The 10,382-nt window shown below is 33.4% G+C and overlaps 1 protein-coding gene across 1 annotated transcript in view; it reads right to left on the bottom strand.

The window, feature by feature from the left end:
• Positions 1 to 523: 523 nt before the first annotated feature.
• Fsip2 (fibrous sheath interacting protein 2) overlaps positions 524 to 10,382 on the bottom strand; it is an 88,269-nt gene continuing 78,410 nt past the window's right edge. The window contains exons 20-23 of the mRNA XM_005324407.3: positions 7,867 to 7,913; positions 4,511 to 4,554; positions 2,168 to 2,237; positions 524 to 719 (exon numbers count right to left, since the gene is read on the bottom strand). Coding sequence (XP_005324464.2) covers positions 583 to 719; positions 2,168 to 2,237; positions 4,511 to 4,554; positions 7,867 to 7,913 — 298 coding nt within the window. The 3' untranslated portion in view covers positions 524 to 582. The remainder of the gene's footprint in view (positions 720 to 2,167; positions 2,238 to 4,510; positions 4,555 to 7,866; positions 7,914 to 10,382) is intronic.

The following is a 10,382-nucleotide window of genomic DNA, read 5'->3' as shown; positions in this document are numbered from 1 at the left end:
GGTGAAACACATCTTATAAAAATTTAACAGGAAAAATCCAAATTTATTTCTGGTGGGTCCTGTGTGTTGTCTGTTTTACTAATTATAATCTTATTTATTTACTGTATACAGGTAATAATATTGTTTAAGATTTTATAACAAAATGCTTACCCAAAATATTTATAACATCCAGTGGTGGGATTGCTGGATTATATTGTAGTGGTACAATAGGGTGAGAATATATAACAATAATGTACTGTACATATTTAAAAGCTAGAAGAAAGTATTAAATTTAACCATTAAGAAATTACAAATGACATATTTGAGGAAATATATATGCTTAAAATGATTTCAACATTACACATTATATACATGTGCTTAAATATCATGTTATTCCTTTAATAAGTGGTGTGATTTTAATGTTTCTACATAACAGTTAAAATTTTTGAAAAGTAAGTTGTATTTATCAACTCATTCTTTTACCCAGGTATTTTGTATTTTCTTTTGCTTATTTTCATTTTTTAGGAATCATAGGGCACCAGGCTACGTTTTAAAGTCATTTTATTTTCTAAGGGAAGTAAGCATATGAAGTGTATGGAAGATTCAGTGTTCATCCTGGTGAGGTGGTGAGGAAGATTTGGGAATATTGCTGTTAGACCGGGAGAACACCTTAGACAGAGCTGAAGATACCTTTGCCAGCATTTTAGATCTCTGTTTGGGAATACTGGACTTCAGAGTTTCTGTGGACAAAAACAAACAAAGAAACAAACAAATAATAAATGAATGCAATATGGATGTTTATTAAATATTTTAATTGATGCAGTTATATTAGGGCAATGGTGTTCTAGAATTCTGAAGTTGATATTTACAAAATAATTTCTAGAATTTAAAGAACATGGGCAAGGAGTGTTTTTACTTGACCCTTGTGACACTCCTATGAAGGAACAGGGAGAAAGAGACCTTCTATTTTTGGATATTGAAGCTTGGCAAGGTCACATATCTTGCCTAAGATCATATGAGTAAAATTGTTCAAAGCTGGGAGTAGGATCCAGGCTCCCTGACTCTCTTGGCCTCATTAGGCATACTTCACCTTGAGGCATCTCCAGTCAGGTGTGGAAAGCCCCTCTCTTTTTTCTCCAGAAAAAACAAACTCACTGAAACTGCCTAAAAAGCAGAATTGGAAAATAAATTTTGGCTCTACATTGAGAGTATCTATTTCAAAATGGTCAATTGAAAGCAGAAGTGCATTAAAAATGCTATGATTTCTCACCCATGTTGGGTAAATTTTCTGCTGACAAGTCTCCAGTAATATTTTGGCTCAGGTAAGAGAGGACTGTATATTCAATAAGTCTTTATTTTGATTCATTTATTTTGTACCATTTATTCAGCACATGGTTCTCTTAGAGAATATCATATTTCTGTTTAACAAAACTATTATTTCACACATAGGAGGAAAAAGAAGCATTAATGTGCTTTTCTGATCTTCATGATAGGATATGAAAATACCCATGGCACCAAGAATCCATAATTTCTTTATTGCAGTATATTATATTTAAAAATCAGGATTTTTAAAAAATATAAAGCTTTCATGTTATGCTTGAGAAGCGGTAAGACCTGAAATAGAAAACCTGGCAGTGATTGAAGCTCTGGTCTTCAGAGGAAGTATGCTGTTTCCAGTGAGTCACAGACACTTATTCAACCTACTGCTTTGCTTACATTACTACCTTGCTGAGTATATGAACTATGATGATGCTAAATGAGCTTTGGATTTGAAATCAAAGCAGATTTGTGTTTGCATCACAGCTCCACAGTTTACTAGCCATGAAGTGACCTTGGAGAACATACCGTAATATTCTTCCTTATTTATTCTCATTTTCCCCCTCTAATAAAATATGAATAAATGTTAGTTGCACTGTCTATTGACCTTTGGGAGTGAATTCAAAGAAAAATGACTGTCCAATAAGCTTTAAATCAAATAAATCAGTTATATAACTATATCTAATAGAGAATGGAAGGGCCACTCTCAATTTATATATAATTTTACCATTTATATAAATATTTCTATTCTAAATTGTTAACAGAGAGAAGGGCCATTACTTCCAAGAGTATAAATGATGAAAAACTCTAAATTCAAGATGATGTAATTGGGAACTTTATTTAGTTGTTAAAATGATAGTATATTTTGTACCTGCAATGACTTCCTTTGAGGGATATGCTTTACCAGCAGAATTCTTTGATCCTTCAAAGATGTTGGTAAACTGCCAAGGCAAATTGACATATTATCCTACTCTTCTTTGGACAAAGGATACAGCACAACCTTTAGGTCATCTTATATAAATAAAATCTGTACTCTGCACCCTAAAGCCATTGTTCTCTGAAAGTTAGGTTCATAATTTTTGCCAGCGATGATTCCTAGGATTATTCTTTATTATGAATGTAGACTTTGGGTACCACTACATGATACTCAAGGCTTGGCCATATTAAATAATGAAAAATGTCAGCTCCATCTTCCTAATTCCTCCTTTGGGTTAATTGCAGTAAGTTACAAATCTTTTTTAGAGAAAAGATAAAATAATAGAGGAGAAAGAAAAGAATGCTCATTTCCTAACTCTCAATTACCTTTTATGGAAATCTTAGCCATTGCGTCTGTAGCAATCAAGTGGCTGTGTTTACCTATTAGCTAGGATCATGGCTCAGATACTTGCTTTGTTCTATAGACCTGAGTAATTTCTTTGAATGCAGGAGCAGCATTTATCCCAAAAGGACAGCATGTGAACCACTCTAAAGGCCATCAGTTCAAGTTTTCAAAGCTTTTTTTCTATGTAATTTCAAGTCATTTCTATCTGTGTATAACTCGGGGAGACGATATTTTTAGGGGTTCCCTTTTTCAGTGTCCCTCCTTTTTATCGCTTGCCTCAGAGTTTCTGATGCTTAGCCTCCCCTTTTCGGGTTCTATGGCTAGAACGTTGTGCTGCTAACCTCCCTGTATGTGCTATCTCATTTCCTAAGACTCCGTTCTACCACCATGGTAAAATAAAAAGAGAAAGCAGAGGCAAAAATAACAGGTTTATGCAATATTCGTCATTCTCCTGAGGGCCCTAATATCTCTGGCATGAGAGAAAAAATTTCTTTCACAATTTTAGGTTGTGTTTCAGCAGCCTCTTCCACTGCTGACATGCAGCTTCATAACTGAAACTTATGTCAACCCAAATCCAAAGGAAAAGGGGAGTGGAAAATAAAGCAGAGTCCCCCTACCCCACACACAGTCTCTACAGGTATTTATACTCTAACTCAGGTCAGAAGGAAATGACTTTGCTTAAAACTTTATTCTACCTAATCCCTCTGTGAAATTCCAGGTTTGAACTGCTCCAATTCTAAACAAGAAATTGTAGGAAGAAAAAGGCCAAGAAACTCACAATGATATTGGTTTTTCTTTAAATTTTACTTCCTGGCCCAAATACCTGCTATCATTTATTTTCAGGTCCTCAGTACTTGTTTAGTGTTTTTAGTTGTACTCAATGAGAGATACAGTGAACTGTGCTTATTCTCCTTTAGCTGGAATTGGACTAGAAAACTAATTAATCAAGTTTTACTGTGGAAAAAGTAGAAAATGAGAGAAAGAACAAAGTGGAAAGGGTTCAGGTTAGTTAGAAATTCAGGTATGGCACAAGAAGTGTCAATAAATTCTCAGATTAGAGTCTCAGTTTTAGAAAGTGTGGCCTAAGTGAAGTCTGAGATTTTTTTTATAGATGTATCTATTCATAAATAAAAGTTAGGATGACTGGGAACTAATCTAGTATGTTTGGAAATTTAAGTATTAGTTATAAGATTTTAATAATTGTTTCTGAAAAGTGTGCCATATATTGATACTGAGAAGTGACTAGAAAATTGTGCATTTATGGAGGTAGGAGACCTACTTCAAAGCTAATTAAATTCATCCAGGAAGAAAACAAGGTGAGTAAAAAAGAGAGAAAATAGAATCTGTTGCTTTATTCCTTATTAGAAACAAGGAGGATTTAGGAAGAGGAAATTCCCTGGACTGCACTGGGGCTGATGTTGTCTACATAGAATCTGTCCTTGGGAATACAGAGAAGTAGGTGGAATAAGCACTTGCCTCCTGCAAGTCTTTGCCCCTCCACCTTTGAAAGTGCTCCTTTCTCCCTACCTCCACCAAGTCCTGGGGTCTACCCACTCTAGCCAGAGCTATATGACTTACTTCCTCTAGGTTTCTCTCTAGAGATGGAAGTAACAGAGCTAATCAGTGGAAAAGAATTTAGGTGCTAGAGAGAGCCAGAGGCTTTATCTTGCACCTAAAGAAGGAATGATGATTTAAACCTAGGGGGTAAAGATTTTCATTAAGAGATTTTCAGATGCTAGGGACAGGTCTCAGCCAGAGGGGACAATTTGTGAATACCGGAATGCTTCCTGAAGTTTCCCATATCATACCACACAGTGTCTGGACCTTTAAAACTGGGCTATACTTAACTGGACCTTATTGTGCACCAATTATAGGCTAATGGAAAACATTTACCTTAATGCTGCTTGAATTCTCTGGCTTTTGTTCCTGAGAACTTGCTATAGGAGGGGGAAACAAAGAAAAACAGACATTTTTCCCCCCCTGAGTCTTATGTATTTGTTGACACAAACATGTTATTACATTTTTTCATCAAAATTATATAATTTAGGCATATAAAATTATGATTTTTAAGTACATATACAATTAGCTCAATGCTGAAATAGGTGAGAGTTCTCAAATGTTGAGGTATGTCTTAGGGATTATGAAAGATGAAGTGTGATGTACTAGAAGAGGCATGATGTATAACTCAGGAGGAAGAGATAAGGCTGGAAGGATAGGAAGATGGGCTCCTGGGTAACTTTCTGGATAGTACAGAACAAATAGCACCTGCAAATAGTTGCTTAGAAACCTACAAAAAGGCTGCTTTTAAATCAAGACCTAAGTGACTGGGGGGGGGGTCTATGCCTCTCCAAAGAAGGAAAAATACCTGATCGATGTTCTGATTGGACTAAAACCTACATGAATACACTGCATGCCTTACCAGGGATTGGGCAGAGGGCTGACTTCCTTAAACCTATAGATCTATATAAACTGCTAGACTGTAGCCACTCTTTGGTATCCCTCTCTTGGGATCCCTCCCTCTTTGGGAGATCTTCTTTCTTTCTATTACTCTAATAAGTCCCGTTACTTTGCTCTTATCCTTGCGTTTGTGGATTTTAATCTTCAAATTCATCAAAGAAACCAACCCCACACTCCATGTTACATATTCAAAATCATTCTGTCTTTATGACCCTGTTTATCAGGTGATGAGGGATTACTCTGCAGAAGATTCCTAAAGGTCCTTCCAACTCTAACTCTCTTCATGCATAATTAATTAAAAGAAGATCCTTGAAATAAAGAGTAAAATACTGACATAAATATCACTACAAGAGAAGTTTTACAAAGACCTACGGAAGCAGCTAACATGCTAAGGGGTCAAAAAACCTGCCCCCTGAGTCTTAGCTTCACTCCCTAGGGCTATGAGAACTCTGACAAATTGCATATAACTTCTTTAACTTAGTTTTCTCATATAGAGAACAGAAGTGAAATTCCCATCTTACAAGGGAACACAAGGAAAAACATGCAAAAACTATGAAGTTTATACACATGCAATCTTCAAGAGTCAACAGTTACTCTTCAGTCCATTGAATATTCTAGAAGTGAAGAGTAAAATCCCAATTAACTGAATTATGAAAGAGAAAACTTAAATAAATTGCCAAAAATTGGTAAAATTTTATGATTGCTTATCAATATTCTTAAAGTGTCTGAATCAACTTTATATTGCACATAAGTAAACTTGACTATAAAGTGACTGAGTTTATTTGGGTTTAATGCCAGGGCCATCATTCCAAATAAGTTTTAAATTTCTAAGCTTTATAGGTATCAGAACTCCTAAATAAGCTAGAAAGTTCTTTTGATGAAGACATGCAGAAAAACTCCTCATATTTAAGTGACCCAAGTATTTAGATTTAATTTATTTGAGATGCTTTTGTGGATTCTATGGATCCAGCCTGATCTCTTTATTGAACTCTATAGATTTTACATCCAATTGCTTATGTGACATCTCAACTTGAGTAGCAAATGGATACCTCAATCTGAATGTAATCAAAACATTTACATTCTCCCTCTTATACCATTAGCTCATCTTATAGTTTCTACTGTCTCACTAATTACTCCCCTCTACTATATGCCAACATACTGCTTTGGGTTTGCTCACAAAATGTGAGCAGACATAAATCTCCACCTTCATGAAACTTACATTTTAGAGAAAGACAGTAAGTAAAATATACAGTTTGCCAATGCTGGGGAAAAGGAAAGCAATGAGGTGGGAAAGGTAGGGCATGAAAGAAACGGATTGCAGTGTCAGAGTGTGTTCAGAGCGAAATGGAGAATGTGACATTTGAGCAAATTTTTATGGCCAGGAAAAAGCAACATAGATATAGGAGAAAGAACCCTACAGAATTATTTGCAAATGCAAAGACCCTATATTGCTGAAAGAGCCAAGGAACAGAAAATTCAGTGAGTCTAACAGAGGTTATAAAGGCAACTGGAGGTTAGGGTAGTGCTCAGCTGACGATTTGTAAGCCATTGTAATGACTTTGTGATTTTGTCACAGATGGAAAGTACTTTTAAAGACTGGAATTATCTTATGTCCTTACTCTTCAACTCCTTACCCCAAGTTAAAATGTAAATTCCACAAGAGCAAGGACTTTGTGAGTCTTGTTAACCCATAAAGTCATAACAAAAATGAGATGCTCAGTGAAGAGTGAATGAACATATAGATAAATAAGTTTTTGGTAACTTTGAATGAATGAATAGATAAATGAGTAGCTTGGAGAGTCATGGTACTTTGAATTATTTAAGAACTTAAGCTTGATCACAGCAACAAAGTTGGACAAACAAAACAATGTACGGAATTTAAGGGCAGAAGTTGAGGTCAAGATAGGACTATGTTTTTGAAAAGGATTGAATTAGACAGTTTCTGTTTGGAACTAATAGCTTATGATTCCAAAGTGCAGAAAACATGTCAGTAGTTACTGTGATACCTATAGGTTAAGGAATGTTCATGGAATCCAGGAATGACTACTGCTGTGTTATGGATTATCTTAATGAAAATTATTCCCACTTTCAAATTGACTCTTGAGTGGTCTGCATGATGGTGATAAACATGTAGTTTGAATTTCAAGGCTATTTTACAGTAAACATGTTATTCTACCTTTTCTTTACACTGTCATTGTTAGAATTAAATTTATCCTCTTAGGTGTGAACAAATAGAGAATGAAAAGGTTCTAAGAAAGGTCCTAAGGGGTTTACACAAATCAATTCAAAAAAAAAAAAGAAAAAAAAAGAAAAGAAGGTCCATACTATTCAGATTTTAACATAAGCAAATAAGTTTAGCTTTAAAAGGCCTTTTATACATTTTAGTAGGACTAAACTATGACACAAAGGAAGCACAACTAAGGTTGTGCTTTATACCCAAGTATTAGGAGTTCTTGCTCAGATATCAACTGGTTTGACAATACATCCTTTTACTCTCTCATAGGACCATGATGAATGTGAATTCACAAATCACATTATATACTGGATATCAAAATTATTAATGAAATATGAATAGCAATTCAGATAAGACAAAGTATTTTGGTTCATTTTAACATGTGAGTGATGTAAAAATACATCACTTTGGATCACTTTCCAAAAGTAGAAATGCTCAAAGGAAGAAAAACAATATTAACTTCAAATTTGATACCTAAATAATTACTGAAATATTGAACAACTAATTTATCAAACTGAAAAAAATAGTTTAATTTTAAGCAATAAAGAAAATGTCAAACCTTGTAATACTTTAGCACTTGGATATGGGTTATAATCTTCTCCTTCACTAAAATAAGAAAAAAAATCATCATTTTTATTTGGATATTTAATAAATGAAAAAATTACTGGTTAAGAAAAATAGCAATCATTCATTCTTCATGTGGGAACAAACATGTAATAGTATAATTGCTTAAATTCCAAAATGAAAGAAAGTGTTTTCTAAATAGTCTTTACATCACCTTTAAAGGTATGATTAAATATACATAAGATTTATCTGCTCAAAAATTTTTAAGTTCTCTTTATTAGAAATGTTTCATTACATATTAAGTGCACAGTTTTGCAGTATTAAGTGCATTTACATTTTTATTCCACCATCCCTACACCATGTATCTCCAGAACATTTTCATCTTCCCAACCTGAAACTCTATACCTGCTAAACAACCTAGTTCTCCTCTCGCATCGTCACACAGAAACCACTATTCTACTTTCTGAGTCTATGAATTTGACTAATCCAAGACCTTTATATAGTTAGAATCATGCAATATTTGTCCTTTGGGGACTGACATGTTCATAATATAATGTCTGCAGTTCCTTGTGTTGAATTTTCACTCCATTGATACGTCATTTCAAGCATGAAAAATTTTCAATTTTGATGAAATACAATTTATTATTTCTTTTCGTGTCTGTGCTTTTCATGTCATATAAAAATTATTATCAAATTTAATGTCATAAACTTTTCTTCTATGGCCTTTTATAAAAGTTTTATAGTTTTGGTTCTTATGTTTGAATCTATAAACAACATTGAGTCTTTTTTATATGATATAAAGTAATGGTGTAACTAATTCTTTTTTGTTGTTGTTTGCTTTGCATATTGGTAAATTTTCCCAGTATCATTTTTTGAAAAGTCTACTTATTCCCCATCAAATGGTATCAACATCCTTGTCAAAATTATTTGACTATACATTCAATGATTTATTTCTGAGGTTATATTCCATTGCTCTTTATGTTCATCTTTACATTAGTAATGACTGCTTGATAACTGTGGCTTTTCAGTAAGTTTTGAAATCAGGAAGTGAGAAAAAAAGCAATGTTCTTTTTCAAGATTATTTTGGCTTTTAATGTTCTCTTAAGCTTTCAGTGATCTTTAAAGTTTTCTATTTCTGAAAAAAAAATTGGTATTTTGATAATAATTCTTTTAAACTTGTAGATCACTCTGAGTAGTACTGACATATTAATTATATTGTTATTTCAATCCATGAGCATGGGATATTTTCCCACTTATCTGTGTCCTATTTGATTTATCACATTTATTACATTTATTACATCTTTCTCTCCCTTGTTTAAGTTTATTCCTAAGTATTTTTTTTTCTGTTTAATGCTAGTGTAAATTCAATTTTTCCTTAATTTTGTTTTTGGATTGTTCATTGTCTATGTATAGAAAACAACCATTTTTTTAGTATTAACTTAACAGACTGCAATTTTGTTGAATTTGTTTATGAGTTCCAATATGATTTGGGGAGATTCTTTAGGGTTTTCTATATATAAAATCTTATCATCTGGAAACAGGTCATTTTACTCTTATTTTTCCTATTTGAATGCCTTTTATTTCTTTTTCTTGCCTAATTTCTCTGGATGTGTCTTCATGTACTATGTTGAAATGGGAAAGATAGGTGTGCTTTTGTTATTCCTGTTCTTAGAATAAAAATCTCCATTGTTACCCCCAGTGAGGACAAAATTAGCTGTAGATTTTTTCACATATAGCCTTAGTGCTCTTGAGATGATTTCTTTCTAATACTAGTTTGTTGGGTGCCATTCTCATGAAAAGATGTTCAGTTTTTTCAAGCTTTTTCTTATGCCTCTATTTTCTTAAGATAGGCATATATGTTTGTTTCTCCTTTATTCTGTTAAAATGGTATATTACCTAGATTCTAGGCCTAGATCCAAAAAGTACTCCACCTTTGTCTATCGGAGCTTCTAAAATAATTTTCTCAGGAAGTCTATAGACAGGTCAAAACATTTAAAGCAAATAAGAAAACAAAACATTGAAAACACATTTCCTCTGAGGGAAGAAATGTAACTGGACTCTGCCCCCATGATGGGAGGAGGTTGGGTAAAAGTAAGAAAATATCCATAGAACTGTTCTTCTCTAGTTTCAGGGTGGTTTTTCCCTTCATTTGTTTGCTGCAGATATTTGACTGGTTTATAGAGGTCTTAAAAACTTGTTTTAGTCTGTTTATAGTTGTTTATTTATTTATTTATTTTGTTCCCATGGCCTGAGACTTCTTTTGGGACCATCTTACTCTAAATTGCTTTTTACTTAGTATTATCTATGCTCCTTCTCTACTTCACATATACAAATAATAAAAGGTGCATGAATTACTAATTATGCATGTAAACAGATAGTTTTCTCTGTATACCCAATTCTTCTCTGCAGACAGAAAATAACACCTCTTTGTGGTTATAAATATAACAACAATAAACTTAAGAACATTTTAACAATAGTTTTAAGAATTATTAACAGAGTTACTAATCAGAT

This window comes from Ictidomys tridecemlineatus, chromosome 7 (genome assembly GCF_052094955.1).
Source record: "Ictidomys tridecemlineatus isolate mIctTri1 chromosome 7, mIctTri1.hap1, whole genome shotgun sequence".
NCBI classification, from domain to species: Eukaryota; Metazoa; Chordata; class Mammalia; order Rodentia; family Sciuridae; genus Ictidomys; species Ictidomys tridecemlineatus.
The sequence above is the reverse complement of the archived record's forward strand: the minus strand, read 5'-3'. Positions and strand labels throughout refer to the sequence as shown.